Source organism: Macaca fascicularis, chromosome 4 (assembly GCF_037993035.2).
Source record: "Macaca fascicularis isolate 582-1 chromosome 4, T2T-MFA8v1.1".
Classification (NCBI taxonomy): domain Eukaryota; kingdom Metazoa; phylum Chordata; class Mammalia; order Primates; family Cercopithecidae; genus Macaca; species Macaca fascicularis.
The window spans coordinates 105,893,619-105,916,761 of NC_088378.1; the positions used below are offsets into that span (position 1 = coordinate 105,893,619).

At 36.6% G+C, this 23,143-nt stretch overlaps 1 protein-coding gene across 4 annotated transcripts in view; it reads right to left on the reverse strand.

Moving 5' to 3' along the window:
* Positions 1 to 23,143, reverse strand: part of ADGRB3 (adhesion G protein-coupled receptor B3) — a 737,861-nt gene that overhangs the window by 374,789 nt on the left and 339,929 nt on the right. For all 4 annotated transcript variants that reach the window (XM_005552615.5, XM_074037708.1, XM_015449250.4 and 1 more), the window contains one exon: positions 15,265 to 15,459. In XM_005552615.5, the coding sequence (XP_005552672.1) occupies positions 15,265 to 15,459 (195 nt within the window). The remainder of the gene's footprint in view (positions 1 to 15,264; positions 15,460 to 23,143) is intronic.

Consider the following 23,143-nt stretch of genomic DNA (forward strand, 5'->3'; position numbering starts at 1 on the left):
ATCCATGTTGCTGCACAGGGCATGATTTCATTCTTTTTAATGGCTGCATAATATTCCATAGTGTACATGTACCACATTTTGCACCTCAGCTTTCCTAAAAATATTTAGCACCATTTCTTTCAGCTGGCCTTGCTCTAACTTGTCTCACACATATATAAAATATTATATATATATATATACACACACACACACACATATTATATATATACACACATACTAATACATACTGAATATATATTCACTTTGACATTTACTAAACTATCAGACTGATAAATAGAACCAAACCTAACAGAACAGCTCTTTGAAGAGGTGACTCATGACATTTCAGGCCGCATGACTGAATTTTTCAAAGTGTGAAGCTCCTTCTGTGGTAGAAGAGCCACTACTTGCTAGTGTTCTTTTAAAACTCCATTAATGGTGATAATCGCTCTTTTGATGATTTACGGATTAGGTCACTTATGTCAATCCCTAAAATAAAAAGGTCAACATCTTACAGTAGGTTTTGCCTCATTTTTTTGCTTTTTTTGTTTTTTGATTTTTTTTTTTCAGTCACCCCTGATCTCCATGACCTAGACTGATTTGAAAAACTGAGTGTCCTTGGAAGAATCTGAGCTGTTTGGAGTTTGAATGAGGCAGACCCCGTTTAACATTTTCCCCATCAATTATTAACTGTATTGTTATGGGCAGATGTTGCCCACCTATGTTTTATTTCTTGAATCTGTAATACAGGAGTAATAATAGCTACCTAGCAGAGCTATTGTGAAGCTTGGAGTTAATTCTTAACACAGTATCTGATGCATGGCAAGTGCTCGATATATGGTAACTTTATGATTTTATTACCTTTATGTTATATATTTTTTATGACTGGCTGCATGATTTGTATTCATTGCCACATTATGGCAAATATGCACCTATAATTCTGAGATAGACTTTCACAACCAGTAGCATTCTCCTCTATCCTCTTTAATGTCTCTTCCTCTCTCAGCAATATGTACAGAACAGAATTGATTCACCACTAACTCTGGGGAACAGGAACATAATTTGTTCAGCAGAAGTCTCTTCTTTCTAAAAATGTGCTCTGTGGGGAGGGGGTTTCAGGGTAGTTAGTATTAGATACCTACTATATGAGAGGCACCATGGTGAATGGTTGTGGTACACAAAGGTCAAAGAGGCATGATAATTCTTTCTTTGCAGGAAGTATTACAAAAATCAGGGCAATAAATGTATGCTATAAAGAAAAGCTTAAATCCTTCTGTGACATTCAAAGTAGAGGCCCTAGATTTGGCTATACAAGACAAAAAGGACACTTTATTTTATGGAAAGCAGTAAAACATTCTGTTTTTACTTCTGATTGGCTTCCACTTGGCAGATTTCTTATGGATTATACACAATTTTTTATAAATATACTAAAATATGTCTTAGCATTTTGCTTTCGCTGAATTCCTATTTCCATGGAAATAGAGTTGTAGATTAGGCTAGCAATTTCAGCCACAGGAAATGTGCTCTCCTCCATCTTAACCAGTAGCAAAATGGTTGGACACCAAGGGACAAAGACAAGCCCTAAGAGTCGAATTTAGTAAGGTAGATCTAAAGTTTTGAAAGAATTACAGTGACTCTGACTAGAAATATAGAGGGAACTATTAGAAAGGCTTAACAGCAAACAAGGAAGCAGGGATAAGCCATTAGGATAAGGATGCATAACATAGGATAGATCATTGATCCCCAACCTAGAGATCAACTAGTTGACGGCTGCAAGGCCATGTGTGATCCAGCCACTTCCCGACTCTCCAAATTTATCTCATGCTATCCTGCCCCATGCTCTATTTGTACTCCAAGTTCCTTAGACTTCTTCATGCATCCCACACTATTTTTCTGCCCTGCCTGTAGGCCTGTTTACATGCTGTTTGCTTTCTTGGACTGCTATTCTTTCTGTTCTTTACTCAGATAACATTTTCTTATCCTTTATGTCCAGATTTACATGCAATTTCCTCAAAAAGGCCTTATGAGATCATCACCCCTCCCCCAATTATACAGAGTTGGATATTTTCTTTTTCTCTTGGTACTGTGTGACCTTTTCTGGAAGTATATAGGATTTTGAAGTTATGATTTATTTGTATGACGATTGGTTTAGGGCTTTTCCCTCTACTAGCTTATAATCGAGTTATTTCTATTTTTTCACTCTTGTGCCCCCAGTGCACAACATCAGGCACAGCAGCATGTAAGTACTCAACTATTTAAAATTGATGCATTACATGTCCACTGTGTGTAAGGAAATGGGCTAAGCATTCATGGATTTTTTTTTTAATCGAAAACAATAAAAAGTTTATACCTAATTTACTGCCTCTTTTTCGATTCAACACCCTCCTCTTCCAGTGATGCTTTTAATGCTACTGGGGCTCTCCTTATGGTCCAGGGAATGAGAGATGACACTTATTTTTACAGATAAGAAAACTAGTTATCTTGAACAAGTATGGGATCGACCTCTTCTTATTTTCAACAGCATTTGAAGACTCAACATCATCCTTGAGCACAAATATATACTTTTGAGAAGTTGTAGGACTACAGGAAGCGGCTCTGGATATTCAACCCTGGTCCTTAAACTCACATGTAGCAACAAGCAAGGAATGGGACTCCTCTTCCATAAACCCACGAACTTCATAAACCCAGTTCATCCTATGCCAAACACAGGGAACCCTCCCTATGCATCACTACCCTTACCCTGATCCTGGCAAGATGCATTTGGTAGTACAAGTTCTTCTTTGTTCAGCAAAGGAATGGCATGAAGAAAGTTATAAACATATCAGCCAGAGAGTAAAGTCAGGGGGCTTTGGCAAGAAAAAAGAATGAAGAAAAGAACATCACTAGAAAGCATTATCAATAGCCCCAAATAGTGATTATTAAGGCCTAAAGGAGAACAGTGGATGTGCAAATGAAAAAGCAAGGAAAGGTATACTAAATACTTAAACAGAAATGTATTTCCTTATTCAAGTAGTAGTTATTGAATGCCTTCTCTATATTTGGCTGTTCTGTTCTAAGTGCTGTGAATATGATAGTGAACAAGACATATGAGGGTTACTTCCCTCATTGAATTTATGCTCTAGTGGGTAAAGAGAACAAAAAGTAAGCAAATACATTTAAAAGGATGATTTCAGACAGTGATTGCAACAGTTTGAATATGATGCCTCCAAAATTCAGCTGTTGCCAATGTGATGTTATTAAGAGTTGGGGCCTTTGAAAGGTAATTATGCCATGAGGACTCCTCTCTTGTGAATGGAATTACTGCCCTTATAAAAGAAGCTTACTGCAGTGTTTGGCTAACATACCCTTCTGTTTTCCACTATGTCAGGACCCAGAGTTCCTCACCTCTAAAGGATGCAGCAACAAGGCATCAGCTTGGAAGCAGAGAGCAGCTATCACCAGACAACTGAACCTGCCACCCGTACCTTGATGTTGGACTTTCCAACCTCCAGAACTGTGGGAAATACATTTTTATTTGTTATCAATTACCCAGTCTCAGTATTTCGTTATAGCATCACAAATGGACTGAGACAGTGACACAAAAACAAAATAGGTTATAGGAATAGACTGAATAGGTCAGCAAGGAGTATGTGTGTGTGTGTGTGTGTGTGTGCGTGTGTGTGTGTGTGTGTGTGAGACAGAGAGAGAGAGAGAAAGAGAGAGAGAGAGAGAGAGAAAGAGAGAGAGAGAGAGAGAGAAAGAGAGAGAGAGATTACTTTAGATTAGATGGTCAGAAGGAAAGACCTTTCTAAGAAGGCTACATTTGAACTGAGACCAGAATAATAAACAAGAGACAGCCACACGAAGACCTGAGGAAGACAGTTCCAGAAAAAAAGGGAAGAGGATGTTCAAATTCCCTGGGTAAATGACAGTCTGAACAAGTTTGAGAAATAGAAAGAAAGATAACATAACTAGAGTTGAAGAGGGGGCTGGGTGAGGTGAAGGGATGAAAATATTAATAGAGAATGAAAATCATACACAGGGGTCAGGTAAAGTAGGCTTTGGTCCCACAGTGGTTCTGTTACATGAGTTGTACTAAAAATCAAGGTCTAGCTTTGGCCACTGAGTGGAAAATAAAGTATAGGAGAGTAAGAGTAAAAACAGGAAGATTAGAATGCAGTTTGTCGTAATTATTGAGGCCAGAGATGACAGCAGCTTGGTTTAGAGAAACGACATGATGACAGATTGCACGGGAGAAGAAGCACAGATTCAAAGGTAAGGCTTTGGTTCATAGCTCAGGTAGCTGAGGGTGATGAGTTAGCCATGCTACCACATAAGCAGCAGCAGTGTTGAGAAGAGAAAGTGACCTTTGTTTTGTTCAAGTTGAGTATGAGGGATCTAAAACATAGCTAAGAAAAGAGACCCAGTGGACAGGTTTAACTACAAGCCTACAGTTCAAGAGGAAAAAATTTGTGAACAATTAAACTGGAGGCTTTTGAGACAAAAAAAAAAAGAAAACAAAATTAATATTATCATGACTAGAGCTGAGTGGCATGAAGTCATAGTTAAAATATAGAAGGTAAATTCATAAGAAGAGAAATAAATAAAAAAATGATGAGGAAGTAAGAAAGAAAGCAGGACAGACAGGTAACAGAATAATATGAATTTTAAATCCCAGCTCTTTGGGAGGTCTAGGTGGGTGGATCACCTGAGGTCAAGAGTTCGAGACCAGCCTGGCCAACATGGTGAAACCCTGTCTCTACTAAAAATAAAATAAAATTAGCCAAGCATGGTGGTGCACGCCTGTAATCCTAGCTACTCAGGAGGCTGAGGCAGGAGAATCGCTTGAACCCGGGAAGCAGAGGTTGCAGTGAGCCAAGATCACGCCACTGCACTCCAGCCTGGGTGACAGAGCGAGACTCCATCTTAAGAAAAAAAAAGAAAAAGAAAAAAAAAAAAAAGAAGACTCTCCACTGCTGAGATTAATTCAGAGGAGACAGACCATTCCTTTAACTAGGTAAAAATCCAGTGTTCAAAGTATAGTGTATAGGTTGGTGCAAAAGTAAATGCGGGTTTTTTGTTTTCCATTAAAAACTGCAATCACTTTAGCATCAACCTAAGAGTAGATCTCATTTTTTGTTTTGCCCTAATGCACTTGGCTGATAACATTTGCATGTGTGATACATAAAACCATGAATACATCCATATTATAGATTAAAGAAGGGATCACAGGTTCCCTGTGTTATGGCTGCGACTTTACCTCATAGCATCCTATTCTATTCAAGAAAGTATACTGAAATGAAATTAAGTAAGAACAACATTATTATGGAAATCATCTTGAGTTTACTCTTTTCAAAAAAATACTAAGTAATCTCTAAAGAGTGCTCTAGGTACTTTTTTGGTAATAGGTGAATAGGCAAAATAACTCCTAATCAAGCAAGACCAAGAGGCCCAATACCATGGTTTAGACCTTTTATCCAGAATGTCTATCAAAGCAGCACATCAACTGAGCATTAGTAACTGAAAACTAACAAGGATTCAGAAAGGCAGAATATTATAATATAGGATGTCATCTAGCAGGTTTCAGAAACCAAGGCATAAGAAGAATATAATCTAGAGTCAAAAATCTGAGCCACTGGAAAACTGGGAGACAAAAGATAGGGGGACATCTGAAGGACAAGGATATCAAGGTCAGCAGTGGGATCTGCAGCAGACCAGATGGCCTGACCTGACAGTGGTGTTCAGAGGGCTTCTGATGGCAGGGCTGGACTGACCCTGCTCTCCCACTGCAACCTGCCAGACCAAAAGGAATGTGAGAACAGATAATTGAAACTAATATCTCCTAATAGTCACTAGGTTAGGGGAAAGAAGTCTTTAAGAACACCCTTTATATATATATATATATACACACACACTTCTTTTAGCACTGACTCATTTGAAAACTGCACAAGAACAATGTTCCAGGAATCACTGTCTTTCACACTAATCTCATTACCTTGCCATGATGTAAGAGAGTTTCACCTATGGAGTCCCAGAATGGCTCAGATGGGGAATTTTTTATACCATGCTCTCAGTATCTCTGAGTTATCTTTAGGATCAAGGATTCCAACAAGAGGTAACAGAGTAATTCTGCTGTGAGGTATACTAGATGGGATGAGGCTAAGTGGAAAGAATAAGCCATCCAATCTTTAGTGCTTTGAGGCATGAGCTCAGTATTGCCTACAGTCCTCTTTTAAAAATGAAAGGTAAAAATAGTTAGTGATACTAATACCATTATATATGATTTTTCCCCAGACATAGCCTGAGTGAACAGCCAATGTTATAAAAACATCATAATTTAGTGTGACAAAATCATCATCATATTCAGACAGGAGATGCTTCTTAAGTGAGGAAGAAGGTAAGGAGTGATTCCTCAAGTTTGGTAGACCTGGCTGATACACCTAAGGGCCACCATGTGAGAGAAGCCTGCACACATCTCAAGTTTAGACCCTTACAAGACTACAGGCAGTAGTCACAGCAGGTCCAGTCCTGAAGAAAGATGACTGATACAGACCCCTTCAATAAAAGAAAATTCTCATAGTCCTTCAAGATTCCTTGTTATAGGCTCACTGTATCTCAGCACCCCGCAACCCACTCCAAAATCTTTATGTTAAAGTCCTAGTACCCAGTAGCTCAGATGTGATTGTCTTTGGACATAGGGTTGTTAAAAAGGAAATTAAGTTAGAAAGAGTGAATCAGGGTGGGCCCTAATCTAATCTGACTGGTGCCCTTTAAGAAGAGGAGATTAGAACACACAGAGAGACACCAGGGATGCAAGTGTGTAGAGAAAAAGACCATGTGAAAAAGACAGAGAGAGAAGGCAGCCATCTACAAGCCAAAGAGAGAGGCCTCCTGAGAAACTCAACCTGCCGAGACCTTGATCTTGGAGATCTAGCCTCCAGAACTGAGAGAAAATAAATGTTGTTGTTTAAGTCACTCAGTTTGTGGTATTTGTTATAGTAGCCCTAATACACTAAAACACTCTTCAATAAAAACTTTTTAAAACAGAAAAATATTTGATAATAAATGGAATCACAATATAAAACCATTTGTAACTTTTGCTAATGCAAATCTCAATATTTTCTTGACTCTGAAGAAAATAATAGGAGCTTTGGAAAGGGTAAAACTAGCAGTCTCATGTTTTATTGTATTTTTAAAGAACTTGATCAAACTAATGTATTTACTCCACATGGCATTTACCAATTGATACACTGCACTTTATACATTCTTCAAACTACTTTACCTCTCTTCCTCTTCCCACATGGCTGTGGTGCATACTCCGGGCTCTTCTATGGAGCTTGTTAGTTTCCCTCAATCACCAGCTATCTTCTAGATTCGTTCATGGTAGGATGTAACCATGTTGGGTTGTGAAGCAAGATCTGTTGCTTCATATTTCACCCACTTAAGAAAGTTATTTCCCATTAAATTTCTTATTTTCATATTTACAATAAGGGTGGGGTTTAAATACTATCTAGAAAGTGATGCTAGTTACGTTAGGCTCTCTCTACCACAGAGAAATGATAGTAAATCTTCTCAGGCTGTTAAGCATTGAAAACAGCAGCCATTTAGATGACTTGGAGTGATTGTTGACTGGGAGCTACTGTCTTGTACCTGGCTTATTTTCTACTGAGCCAGGCATCCTGGCTATTGATTGAAGCAATTTTTCTCATCCCCTTGCTCTCTAACTACAAAATGGCCCTTCAGTGTTGACCTTAAAGAAGAGTGCTGCTTTTTTGTTTCCATTTTCCCTGATACATTTCCTGCCCTTTTCTTCCATAATAAGTGGAAAAAAAAAAAAAAAAAAAAAAGCAGTGCCCACACTCCCTTAGGTGGTTCCATGAGAAACATTCAACCTTTCTTTCTTGGCAGGAGAGATACCAAATATACATCTGCATTGGCAGTAGCTACCTGTGCTCCAAGGACTGTAAATTTTTGCTCTATTTTTGTCTTGTTGGATGATAATAATAGTCACATTTCTTGAGACCTACCAGTTGTCAGGTACTGAGTAAGTATTTCACACAGTAAGTTTAACCTTCACATGAATCCTATAAGGTGGGTACTATTATCCCATATTGTTGAATAGAAAATGGAGGCATAGAGTGGTTGAATAACTTGTCTCAGATCACAGAGCTAACAAGTGTTAAAGCCACATCCGGAAGCTCAGAGCAAGTACTCTTAGCCATCACACCCTACTCCCCTGCTTCCATTCCCTATCTCCCTTACTCATGTTTGAGAAAATTATTAGCCTTTCTGGTTACATAATGCCTGTCGAGCAGAGGATCTCAAGGTATCAGGTTGTGTCTTGAAGGCTAGAGTTGTACTGTAATTCGAAACCAGAAAAGCCTCCCCAGATCTTATTTAGTCAACAAAATTATACTACCTCTACAGATGAGGTCTATCATTATATGAGGGTATTATATTATCATATTAATAAGTGCTTCCACATTTATCAACCCAATCTTTAATATAAAAAAGCGAATGGTGTCTGGCATTAAAACCAATGGAGAAATCATACTCCAAGGTCTTCACCAAGTGACTTAATCTATTGATAATCAGCATGGGAGTAATCCACGGTGCAACATATCTGCTTGCTCATCAAGTGTTTTAAGATAAAAGATGTGGCCAGGCACAGTGGCTCACATCTATAATCCTAGCGTTTTGGGAGGCCAAGGTGGGTGGATCACGAGGTCGAGAGATCGAGACCATCCTGGCCAACATGGTGAAACCCCGTCTCTACTAAAAATACAAAAATTAGCCAGGCGTGGTGGTGTGCGCCTGTAGTCCCAGCTATTCAAAAGCCTGAGGCAGGAGAATCACTTGGAGGTTGCAGTGAGCCGAGATCGTGCCACTGTACTCCAGCCTGGCGACAGAGAAAAACTCCATCAATCAATCAATCAATCAATCAATCAATCAAGATGCTTGGTTTTGTTGAAATTACTACTTCTGCTTTCAATTTAATTCCTTGATCACCTATCTCTGAATCATTTGTTTAGAATATAGTCTGAACTTAAAAAAGAAATCAGAAAACTAAGGTTAGAGCTTCCTATTTAATCTCAGCTATTAAGAAACAAATTTCTTAAACCCAGGGGATGTATCAGATAAACAAGTAGCATTCCAATGTTGAGTAATGGCCTGTTTCAAGGTCATGATTAACTTTTCTTAATGAAATAGAAAATAATGGAGAATACCAGAGTGTATTATTACACATAGTGAGGTAAATATTATTTTGGAAAACTCTACTTTTCAACTGCATGTTAATGTAACTGTGTGTTTTACAGCAGGTCACAGTAAAAAAACATTGGGAAAACACTGATCTTCTGTTAGGTCCACAGAAGTAGGAACATGCCTGGGTAGAAACTGGTCCTTGCATTCAGATAAGTTTCAGGAACACAGTACACTGTGAGGGTCTGTGGACATTTCTATGTGTGTATTTTTTCCAATATTTTCTTTCTTCACCTCCCAAATCTAAACTGTTTCAAGGGCCTTTCTTTTCTTCCATGAAGATGTTTCTTTCCTCTTTTCTGAGCCACTGTCACTAAGACATGTTCTCTTCCTTTCTCATATCTAGGTCACTGCCACAGCAACTCCATGGGCTTATTCCCCCTCCTTCCCTACTCTTTCTCTACTCACCAATCCATGTTATTTACCTTTTCAGACCATCTTTCCAAAAACTGTCTTTATATTTAGTAAATCTGTTTATAGTGAACCAAGTTCAAACTCTTTTATGTGGCCTCAACTTTCCTGCCTTTATGATCTGCATTTTCCACCATGCATCCTATTTTCCAAAATATTTTCCAAAGTAGGATGCATGGTGGAAAACGCAGATCATAAAGGCAGGAAGGTTTTTCTAATGGACGTGCCATTCTTACACTACTTCTATGCTTTTGACTGCATAGTTTAATTATTGAGTGTTTCTGTACCTAACTTGCTTCTCCAAATTCTATCTTAAGTCCTAACTCTCCCAAGGCCTTTTTTTTTTTTTTTTTTTTTTTTTTTTTTGAGACGGAGTCTCGCTCTGTCGCCCAGGCTGGAGTGCAGTGGCCGGATCTCAGCTCACTGCAAGCTCCGCCTCCCGGGTTCACGGCTTTCTCCTGCCTCGGCCTCCCGAGTAGCTAGGTCTACAGGTGCCCGCCACCTCGCCCGGCTAGATTTTTTTTGTATTTTTAGTAGAGACGGGGTTTCACCATGTTAGCCAGGATGGTCTCGATCTCCTGACCTTGTGATTCGCCCATCTCGGCCTCCCAAAGTGCTGGGATTACAGGCTTGAGCCACCGCACCCGGCCTTTTCCCATGACTTCTTTACTTACTGCTGTTGTTCAGACCTCTTTCAAAAATTCATAGAAGTGGAACATGCTATACTTATATCAGTGTAGCCTCACTCAAGTCATTTTTTTTCTTCTACATAACTTCTATATAACTCAAGTTATTATAAGCAGCTTGAGGGCAAGACCCACGTTTTTCTTCTGTGCTGGTAATTAAAATACCAGCAATAATGACATTATGTAGTACCCACTATGTGCCAAGTAATTAATAAATATTATGTATGGACTCATATATTTGTGAGCCTCACCTTATCCCTGGAAAATAGATAACAGTTAACCTTCTGATTAAATATTTATATTTCTGAATTCACCTATGTGTTAAAATTTATTTGTAAGATTGAAACTAAAATGCACAGCACCATCATAGCCAACCGTGGACATGCACAAAATGGTAAAAATTTTGAGTTGGCCAATGTGCATGTTTCTAGCTGAGGTCTAACATGATGATGCCCTGCCTTTTTGTTTTAACCCTTATCTTATAACCAAGTATCCATTTCAGATCTTTTTACTGCCACATGTTTCATACTTTTGGGGCTTTTTTATGTTGTTGATTTCACTGCTTAAAATGAGCCCAGAATGGTGCTGAAGTAGTATCTAGTGATCTTAAGCACAACAAAGGTATGCTATACTTTACATAGAAAATAAGTATGTTAGATAAACCTTCTTTAGGCATGAGATAAAGTGCTGTCGGCTATGAGTCCAATGTTAGTGCATCAACAAACATACATTAAATAAGGTGCATTTTAAGTGAAACACACATAAAACAAAGTCATTTTGATTGGTGATGAAAATGTTGTGACCAGATTCTCAAAGGAACTTAATCCTGTATTTCCCTTTGGAGCAATGGTTCAGTATTTGTTAATTCAGAGTTTGCTATAATGTTAATAGACTACACCTATCACAAATAATGAATTGACTATTATCTCTTCTTTATTTCTTTTTTTACAGAAACTAAGAAATAAGGTAGACAAAGATTAAGTAACATGCCTGAAGATACCAAGATAGTTGGACAGGATGAAATTTGATTTTAAATATGTCTGATTAAATTTTATCAAGTCTTAAAGTTTCTGGAGCAAGCAGTGCAAACTCAATCCTCTATTGATAGAGTAAGACTGAGTTGAATTATTTCAGTGGTCAAAAAAAAGTAAACAAACAAGTTTTCTTTTTCTTTTTTTTCCTCTGAATTAGATATTCAGAGCATTTTTCTAATATTTTGTGAACCAATGTAAGTTCCTCAAACATTATTATATTACCTTTAGTTATTCATTTATTGTATCAACAAATATTTGAGTGTCTACATGCTTCAAGTACCAGGGTAAGCCCTAGGGACAAAATAATCTCTCAACAAGCTTAAAAGATATTGCTGAAGGCAGACCTAGCAACAATAATTATGATGTTGTGTATGAAAGTGCTATAGTACGGATGTTTACAAGATTTCAAAAGTCCACAGAAGTAGAAAAAATCTAACCTGCCTGGGATTGGGTGAGAAGACTTTTGAGAACAACAACAACAAAAACGACCTTTAAGATGGATCTTAAAGAAACATATGTCAGATTAGAAAAGGGAGAGCTACAACACATAGCTTTAATGAATAGTCTTGGAGTTATGGCAGTCCAAAGGTTTGGAAAAGAATATGCTTGAAGGGAAAAGTTTTTGAAATATGTTCTAGTAGTTTTCTAAAATAAAATTATTACTGTGGCTTATCATTCCAAAACATATAAGCACATTTTCATTGTATGAGGTTTTTACAATGTTAACATCTCATAAATCAGGATGGGACTTAAAATGAAAGTCAGATTAGTATTGTCACAGGTATACACACAGCAGCTTTTCTTACTTACAGGGCATAAAATTACGGTGTATATTATAGTTAATATTGTCCAAACCAGGATAAAATATAGTTTTATACTCATATCCAAAGATGGGTACTTTCAGGAAAGAATAAGATCTTAGAGGGAGCTTCACCTTATGACTCAGCGGCTGACCAGGCAAAGCCTCTGCAGCCACCTCTTTAGGGAACAGCTGCATATGCTGCATTCACTTCTCCTCTTAGAGATCTGGTGAGTGACTAGTTGAAAATAGTGATAACGTCATAAATTACTTTCTTTGTTTCTTCTCTTTTACTGATCTATTTCAGTTTTGGCATCAACAATAAATAATGGGTATCATATATATGCTTTGATATGGACTTAATCATAATATGCAACAGCTGCCAAAGAGTTAAATGGCTACATGCAGACAGAGTAATGAATGAACGGAAACAGCTTTGCTGGTAGTTAACCCATGTTTCTTATGGAAGTAATTGTGCCCATTTTCATGGAATTCGGTGTTGATTTAGTAACGTGATACTTTTGGGATTTAGCCATGCATTTTTTCTGTGAAATAAACAGCAGTGATACTTTTTTACTTTGATAAGTTCTAATTATCTTCACTGGATAATCATGATGGAATAAGGAAAAGCTAAACACTTTTTTGGTTTAAGAAAAATGTAGGGGTTATAGATGTTGTTTCTTCTTTTCTCCATTGTCAATGGCAGCAAATTATTGCTCTTAGTAAAAGAGGACATTAACTCCAAGAACTTAAACTGCAGTGGCTCATGTGATTGTAATGCTGTCCTTCAGTAAGGTGAATAATCTGGGAAAAGATTAACTTCACAATTTTATTAATTTCTTAAGGTGAATACACTGTTCTGATTTGTGAAGTTGTCAAGTTTCATGTTAAAGTAATGAAAGAAGATAACTGTACTAACGTTAAAAAATAGATTTGTTGTGAATTCATTTAGGGGATGATAACAATAATAACTTATATAGTTTGAAATTTTAAGGGTAAACATATAATTCTATGGATTTGTTAGTTAAAATACTTACATAAATCTCTCACATCCTGAATTACTATTATCAAACACAGATAGATAATATAAAAACAAATACAAGAACAAAGTTTCTTAGTGGTATTTAGAAACCCTGCTGAATTAAATTTTTCATGAACAAGTTTTCCCCATAGGCCAAAAAATAAGTTACCTTTTAGAAATAATAATGATAATTAAAAACAGGAGTCATTTTAACCAAAGGACCTCATGTGTTGGGAGGAATCAGAAAGACTTATCAGAGTTGAGCTAGAATTATGACAGGCAGATATGGAAGAGGAAGGAATTTAAGATGAGGAGGGCATTCCAGATCCTCCAAAAGACACCAGTAAAGTTAACGACATAGGAAAATGCAGCTGACATTTGTGAGGCGATGACGAGGATACCAATGGGCTTAGGACTTTGTGTATACTTCCTTTGATGAAGCGGGATGGAAAGAGAGAAACCTATTTCTGACTACACTAAAATGAAACAAGATAACTAGCCAAATTGCTCTATTTAATCAAACCAGCTAACGTCCATGACTAAGCAACTGGTTAATAGAATTGTTCATTGAATTTATGCACACAAATAAGCTGCTCAGTCAAAATACGTTCTAAATATAATCTGGTCATCTTAATTTCTTGAACTTCCACACATAAAAATTTTGAAGCCCTACACTTCTGAGAGTTAGAGATTCTTTCATAGAGTACTTTGCCTAATGTTTCAACTGTGAACAGAGTTTATGAGAATTTTTTTGAAATCACAACCTGTATTTTCTGTCAAAGACTTTAAATGCTATTTTTAATGTACATATTAATAGAAGCATTTCAGAACTACAGGGAAAAGTACTTGGTTATTTTATTAACATTTAAAACTTAGGAAAAAGCCTGTTTCATCTTTATAAGAGAAAAAGCATCTTTGAAATGCTCAAATGATAATAATCTTCCCATCCACTCCAGGAAATGTACTTTTAATTACAATTTTAAATACGGACAATGGGGATATAATATAGAATTCAGCACCAATAATTCTCATAGCAGTTTCTTTCAGCAGTATATGCATATGATTTTAGCAATATATGTACCCCTATACAAATTAGGGTGTCAGTATTATTTATGAATGATTCCACAATTCCAAAAGCCTTCTTTTCCTCTTTCCCTCAGTAGCTAATTAAAACAAAACAAAACAAAACAAAAAAATCCTGTATTTTCCAAGTGAAATACAAATAAACTTACAAATTTAGAGTAGGCTGAAGGAACACAATACCTAATCTGGGAGTTTTGCCAAACCTTTATTTTAATGAACTTTATGCAGAGATACAGTAAGAACATTATGCTGAAAATGCAGAAATCAACTCAACATTCTTTGTAGGAGGACCTTTTAATCTACACCATAAAAAGAGTTAATCTGAAATGCAAACTGTAGTTGCATTAAAGATGCTTTGCTTGCCATTCAGTAAGCTTCGCTTTAATGGCAAAGGCAATACCGACATTGGGTGAGTACTTAAACTTTATTGTGGAAATAAATGACATTGTTCTAAAAGTCTTCCAAGACAAGAAAAATATGCATGAGAAGTTACCGAATTTCTTATTTTCTTAGCTAGAACAATTTTCTATTTGCCTTATATTTTTAGGGAATAGTTTGATAAAATTAAATATGTTTTCCTCCCACTAATAGCAAAATCCTAAACAATCTTTCAACTGTCTTTTTTGCATGTTATAGTTAATGTATTTTCATTATGCTTAATGCACTTTTAATAGTCTCCTATGGCAAGATGGTATATTAAATGTGGGAATAAAAGATCCATGATACCACCTTGAATTTTCTACAGTGCCTTTTATCTGGGGGCTCAAAGCACTTCACGCATGTTCTCATTCAGTATCTCCTTGAGGTGTAATATATGCATTTTATGGGCGAGGACACTGAGGTGGAGAATGACTGTGGGAATTGAGGTCATTCCAGAGCTCACACTAAGCACAACCTGGATGAGCATTCTCTCCCTTCAGCCTGCCTCCAAGATGGCTGCACTGGCTTCATGGGACCAAACACTGATTGCATCTCCACTAGCCTTTTCCTTCATGAACTTGTCTCTCTTACCTGGACACCATCAGATGCAGGGATGTAACTTGCCCTTTTAAATGTGTCTGTCACATTTCTCAGGATCTCCACAGACACCAGAAGATCGCCTGCATAGAAATTTTTTCTCTGAGTTAAATCCAATAGTGTCTTGGTCACCTGGGACATTCCATCACCTGCCAGCATTCGCTGTCCCTTAGCAAGGTGCTCTTTAATCTGTGATGGTCAAAAGAACAGAGCAAACATCAGAATCTTCATTACCATTTATCTGAATAACTTCAACAAACAACTTTATTTAAAATTGCTCGGTCAACTTAAAATAGCCTTGCAATGCTTGGGAGGATTTGAAAACTGTAAATTGTGTGTATCCCATACTCAGATGGATAAACATCCAGCATGCAAGAATTAATGAGTGTATACTTTTCGTCAGGCTTGACAAACTTGCCATTTCTAGTTGGAACACACAATTCAACACATTCGGGAAAATGTGTATTAATTTAGGTTCTTTTTTTTTTTTTTTTTTTTTTTTTTTTGAGACGGAGTCTCGCTCTGTCACCCAGGCTGGAGTGCAGTGGCCGGATCTCAGCTCACTGCAAGCTCCGCCTCCCGGGTTCACGCCATTCTCCTGCCTCAGCCTCCCGAGTAGCTGGGACTACAGGCGCCTGCCACCTCGCCCGGCTAAGTTTTTGTATTTTTAGTAGAGACGGGGTTTCACTGTGTTAGCCAGGATGGTCTCGATCTCCTGACCTCGTGATCCGCCCGTCTCGGCCTCCCAAAGTGCTGGGATTACAGGCTTGAGCCACCGCGCCCGGCCAATTTAGGTTCTTAATTGGAGTAAAAATCAAAAATACTTTAGCATGTGGTAAACATGGGGGACTGTTTAGTAAGGTGTGATCAGAGATGGGAGATTATAAACACTTCAAAAATAGCCATTTTTACTTACAAGCTGAGCTTATTAACTTTTGCCTTGCCTCTTAAAATGAACAGATTATAGAGCAGCAAAGAAAGTTATTAGCAGTACAATTTTACTTAAAATATCTTTAAACTTTGGAGATTTACTATGACATGATAGAAAACCAGATTGCTTTAGCTTTATTTAAAAAAACCAAAAACCAAAAACCAAAAAACAGCAAAAACAATTAAACTCTCTGCTGGGTCTTCAGCAACAGAATGAACTATTAAAATGCAAAGCTTAAACTAGTTTGATGGCCAGAGAAATGTGCTGCCAATTCTCACATTTGCTTGTTGTATAGTTCAAGGGAGGAAAAATATCTTAAAATGCAAAAGAATAGTAAGGTAAGAGAGGGTAAAGAAAGAGCAAGAATCCATTATACTTTTACTTGTTTACTGAAAGTTTAATCTGTACCTTTTCTTTGCTAAATTTGTTATAAAATTAACTTAAAAAATCATGAAATAATAATGAACAGGCCAGAGAAACGTTAAAGTACATTAATTGTAATTATCAATTTCCCATCAAGAACTGTGCCAACAAATCTTTTAAAGTAGGGCAATCAATCTGAACTAATCAAAAAAGTATAAATTTTCTAAGTATTATATTTCAAAAAGTGTTGAAATCTCAGATATTTTCCTTTTCTTTTTCTGTAAAGATGTCTAAAACAATTTTGGTAAAATAAAATTTTCAGAGACATACTTTATTTCCATTGTGTTATGCTAAAAGTCATAACATATTTAGGTACTTTACTTTTCCCTATTTTCTTCTTTCATTTCCTTTCATCTCTCTTTGGTAGCTGCCATCAACCATAGACTAAAACCCAAATGATTGACACGGCATCAGTAATCCAGCTCTTGCCTATCTCTATAGTGTCAATGCTAATTGCTTGGTAATGGAGTGGTATTCACGTATTTATTCATGAAAGAGACACAGCACTGGCCAATAAGAAGGACATGAACCCTCAAAGTAGAAGCCAGCTGGTTTCTACTTTGTACCAGGCTGTACCACCAGGCTGAACTCCAGTCCTGCTTCTAAACTACTGGTAATTATTTGTAATTTTCTGTTCAGGTCATGTGTTTCATGACTTCAGATTTTTGCAATAGATATCCTACCCTCTTTTCTTCCATGGTCTCTTGTTTAAAAACCACTCATATTTAGTTCTTGTTCTTCTAAATAACTAAACAGAGTTAATCAAAGCCTTCTCTTGTTATCTCTTAAACAGACATGACTTTTATCACAGAGAATGGTAATTATTTGCTTAAATATTTTTCTGTCCCAATAGTCTTTCTGACACTTGAGGGTAGGCTCCCTGCCTTATTCACAGTCTTAGCAAACAGCACAGCAAAATTTTGTTGCAGTGAATTCAGTTGCTATGCCCTAAGTACACCTTTGTGGTGCAATACAATGGAATGGACTTTAGAGCCAGGGGTGCCTAGGTTTGTGTTTCAACTTTGCAGCTTATTATCCATGTAATTGAGTTCATTGGAGACTCAGTTTACCATGTCTCCTCTAAGATTTGAAAAATGGATCTATATATTAAAAATGTTTTAAAAGTAATTTTCTTAACACAATTAAACCCACACAAGCCTAAGATAATTAGCAGAAGCTAGAGCATACAGGAAAGCATATTGCTCTCCCACGGTCTGTGTGCCCTACATGCTCTAGTTCCTGTGGACTTCTTCCCCCTTCCCCGGCATTTGCTGTGTTTTAGTGGCACTTGTCTTTTTGCTCTTCCTCAATAACATTAGGTACATGCATATCTCAGGGCCCTTGTCTTGCTTTTTTCTTTCTTTTTTTTTTTTTTGGCGGGAGTGGGGTCGGGGCGGGTGTGGGTGGTGGGGACCTTGAATAGTCTTTCCACAAGCATTCATATACTTTTTGTCACCTTCTCAGAAAGGTCTTACCTGACTTCCTACCTAAAATGGAATCCTTGTCATTCTCAGTCATCTCGTCAGACTTCATCGTGCTCAACCTTACCTGCCATTGTGCCATCTATGTCTTGGTTTATTCATTTTTCTTCCTGTGCCATTAAGATATTAATGTAAGCCTTCTGAAGGAGGAGGTTTTGTTTATTATTTTATTCCCATTATCTAGAAGTTTATTCAATATACTGAATGAATGAGTCAAAGGAATGAATGGGTTAATGAATCAACATCCATCTATGCTTACATTGTTAGGTCATAGGATTAAGTTAGGCACACTTGAAAGACGTAACTCACTCATGGACATAGTCCATAGGAAACACTGGTAACAAATAGCATGAGACAAACACACTACATAACTTAAAGAGGTAGTGCTGCTTTTGAGCTGAAAAATGTCTGGTGCTCTAGCTGCACTTGTCCTTTTGCTCTTCCTCAATGACATTAGGTACAGGCATGTCTCAGGATATACATGAAGTATGAGGAAGGTTTTGAAGAGAAATGAAGCTAATAGAGTCTAACCTAAAAAAAGTCATAAAATTCAGTCCTCAGTTTTGTGCTGGCAATGCAAATCACAGCTGTGATACTCAAAGCTGCAGAAGATTAAATTGTTCTCCATTAGGAATAGAATGTAGCAATGGTTGCCACGGTAAATAATTAATGTCTGACTGCCTCAAATCGGCCCTTTCTCTATTATTTTGGCAACCCATACCTGTGCCTGTGAGGGATTTAACCTGTACAGATCTAATGTATGCTTCTCCTCAAACAAAAACATCACAACATAGAATTGAATCTTGAGAAATAAAACATTTAGACATGCTTTCTGTTTGCATTAAAAATAGTTACAGAAGGTACTGGATGGCTCAACTAATATGAAAGCCAGTCTGTCACGTCTAGGTCAGCATCAAATCTGGCCCAAGTCAGTAGTAAATTAACGTCATTACCATCTGACAGCTGCTTAGAAGGCTTATGTAGAATGAGTTGTTGTCAGTCCAGCTCTTAGCAAACAGGTGCCCAGATGACAACACCAGCTCTAACAATTGACACTGATTAGCATCCTTCCTGGCATTGTCGGTGAAAAGCACTCGGGACAAATACCTTGTAATATTTTCACACACTGGTGAGACTATTCATTGCCTTTATACAGGGTATAAAGAATGTTTGAATAAGATACGTTTCTGTCCAGAATGTATTTAGTTGAAAGACAATTTCCTAGTTCTTGATCTTCTATCCACAACACATACGTACTGTGAAGAGCTCTCTCTCTCTCTCTTTTTTTTTTTTCCTTATGTCTACCCTTTCACCACCTATTTCCTAGAATGACATGTCCAAGTTTATCTGCTAGAGTGTTTTCCATTTTTTCTTTCTGGATTATGAAGTTGAGAATCAATGGGTTTGCTCATCTTACCTCTTCTCTGTTTCAAACTGTCCTTTATTTGCATTCTACTTCTCCTCCTTTGTTGTTGTCTCTATGGTTTAATTATACGGTTATTCCTAAGATTTTGAATCCCATCCAATCCCTTCTTCAATATTTCTCTCTCTCAAAAAAAAAAAATGGCCTGATATCATACATCTTATTTAAATACCAACTTCTCTTATTGCTACTTCCTTTCAACTACTGTCTTCTCCCTAGTTCTCTTCAAAATCAATATCAGAGGTACAAAATTTGGTTTGAGCCCAACAACTTTTTAAGTTGTAAATTAAAATTTCCAGTTACCTACAAAGTATGCTTTCTGGAAATCTTGCTAGCATGTCATGTTTATGCAGCAGTTGTAATCATAAAATCTAGATTTAAATTGTGGTTCTACTACGTATTACAAAGAACCACTGGAAAAATTATTTAACTCTCTCCTAGGATGATTTATATGTAAAAAGGAGAAAATAATCACATTGTTATTATGATGGGTTAATGTAAAAATAGAGGTTAAAGGTGGACATTCAATGACTGTTTCTTCTTCTCCCAAATTCAAGATCCAGTTTCTCTAAATACTAGCTTATGCAGTGTTTCTCTTCTCCCTCCTTTTCCTGTAGACACGAGATGGATCCTGGTATAGGTCTTCAGTACTTAACTTCCAGAAGGTTAATTCTTTCTTCAACTGAATCTAATTGGCTATTTATTCTATTCATTAATTTCAATGACAATATTTCACTTATAGAAGTTCTGTTTAAAGTTTTTCATATTCTTTAATTACTTAACTGTGATTTCTGTTCGTTCACATCTTAATGATTTTAAACAATATATTATAGTTTTTAAAATATTTTCTATTCTTTTAAATTTCTTGTTTTGCTAAGTCTCTTGATTCCTGCATTTGCTGATTCTTCCTCATAATGTTTTGCTTTGTGATATTCATAATTATTGTAAACTTATATTCAGTGGGATATATTTATCTTTTGGGAGCCCCAAGTGCCTGGTTTGTGAAACAGTTGTTAGAGATGCTTTTGAGTGCATTTCTCTGGGAGTGGAACCTTCAGGCAGTTCATTGGTCCTGAATCAATTTATGCAAATTTTCATGTTAATTCCATCTGTTCTTGGTTCAGACTAGGAGTTTCCATTTCTGAAAGGCAATTTATTTCCTCTTCTCCAAGAAACTCTGTATGAATTACAAATTTCTTAGACATATTGCAGGCCTGAGAATGCATAAGGTTTTTCTACTTCATGAGGCTAGAGCAGCAATACAGTGCCTGGTCATTGCTGGAGGCTTGGAAGGGCATCACTGCTTGTGTGAGAAGTGTTGTTAGCATCCTCACGAAGGCTTTAGGACCTCGGCTCCTAGCACCCAGGGCTTGTGTATGATCTAACATTCCAGTAGCTTTTTCCTATGGTTCTGGCTTTGATATCCTCCTGTGTTAATTTCCAATACCACAGGATTCCTAGGTCTTTTTTTGAGAGAAGCTATAAGTCAATATTTGAAAATATATACTTCCTATAGTTTATGCAGAAGTCATTATGATCTATAATGGTCAGCTTGGTTCACCCCACTGCTTTATTATGACTACTACAGGTACCCTAGTAACAATCTGTTTAAACTTCTCACCATTTCACCCTGCAATAATCATGGATTCTGTCTTTGCTCCCTGACTCATGCTATTCTATTACTTTAAATGCTCTCCCAAAATCCGCTCCTTAAATTGTTCTCTCTCTTTTCTCCTTCATGAATTCTTTTCGGATAACTGCAGTCATGATATGATCTCTATTTTCAGGCTCACAGAAGTAATCTTGCATATCTCATATCACTATAGTGTTTGTCCTGTTATCCATTCCACTAGAACAGAAACTCTTAAAGAGCCTGTAGTTTCTTCTTCATCTTTGTTTCCCCTATAATCTCTAAAACACTATGTGACACACAAAAGTACCTGTTCAAAGGGCTTGCTGAATTGAACTAAAACTACAGGAGGATTTTTTTACTTTCAGCAACTATAATCCACAAATGTTGGCAAGGTAAAAGCAAGAGTCCATAATTATTCAAAACAAAGAAATACATAATAATTGGAGAACTTTTACATTTCTTGACAGAATTGTCTTGTAAACTATATCCAATTAATATAAGTAGGCAAATGAATTCAGAAATTTTAGAAATCTAAAGTTATATACTTGCTACCTTTAGAAAATGATAACAACAATAATATATCATTCTGACTATATGGCAAGCATGAGAATACATGTTTTAAAGGGGTACCTCACTTGAGCTTTAAAACAATCCTTGGAGGTGCCATAATGATTCACATTTACAGAAGAAGGAGTGGAGACTTAGTAAGGTTAACTGCATTCTACAGGATTGCATAGCTCCTAAGTAGTGACTATGGAGATCTGAGCCCAGGCAGTCTGATCCGTAGTACATGTGCTTAGCTAATACTATAAGCTTCACTCAGGTTTTATATGGTGCTTTCATTAGAAATTGTCAAAATACTTATTTTGACAATATTTAAGTGTATTAATATGTTTAATATGTTCAGAATATTTAAAAATCATTATCAACCACGTTTATGTTAAGGAGAAATTCAATATTTTTCCTATGAAGAAACAAAAGACATGAAGAAACTCACTGGATTCTTGAGGTATTGAAAATTATTTGAGTAGTAGTTGTTATTTTGGAATATAATGTGTAAGCATTTCTAAAGCCATTTACCAATACCTATAGAAGATTTTGTAGGTAGATTTACTCAAGTAGAGGTTGAATAAAAACCTAAGGATACCTTAAAGACTCCATTTCCTTTGGGTAGCGTGTTTTGATTATTGCAATTTAATCATGGAAATAATTCAGAAAGGTTTTTTTTTTTTAAATTTTCATATTTCCTTTTAAAATTATAATTATCAGCAATTATGCTTGCTCACATTGCAACACTGTGAGCATCACTGTTCCAAAGAACAAGTCTTAAAAGTTTCTGTGTCATTCATATTTACTACTATTGAGAAGATCAACAGTGAAAGGGGGAAAAATGAATCTAAAAATAGTTGCTCTTCAGAGTTCTAGATTAAGCCTCCTTGTTCTTTACATAGAGAGATGTGGAGAGGGTCACGGTTTAAAGAGTAGGTGTGTTTCTGAAATAACCTTATTCTTTTCTTTTCAAGCCTCCCACTGCCAGCCACAGTTGCCGCTATTGTGTGAATCTTAAAAAAAGGTTTATCATAGTTGCTCTGTGCAAATGACACATTTTAAACATCATATATTTATATATTATTTTCAGCATCAACTCCTCCAGTCCATCTGTAAGGTGTATTAAAGGCTTTCGCAGTTCTAAGTGGCTCCAATTAAAATATAATTATACATAGAGCTTTCTCATAAAGCAACAATCTAACTATACATTTTTTAATTTTGTTCATAATCTGTCATATCCTAAGACCAAAGTCACTCATTGGACAATGGTATTTGATTATTTACAAATCTACCTGAAGTCTCCATGAAATATAGAGATTATTCTATATGAAAAAGAAGATATACCCTTAGTTCTGGTAAATGAATATTTCTTAATTTTCCCTATGTTTGATATGAAGAGTTTGTGTTCATCTCAGGGTTGCCCTAAAGTGAAA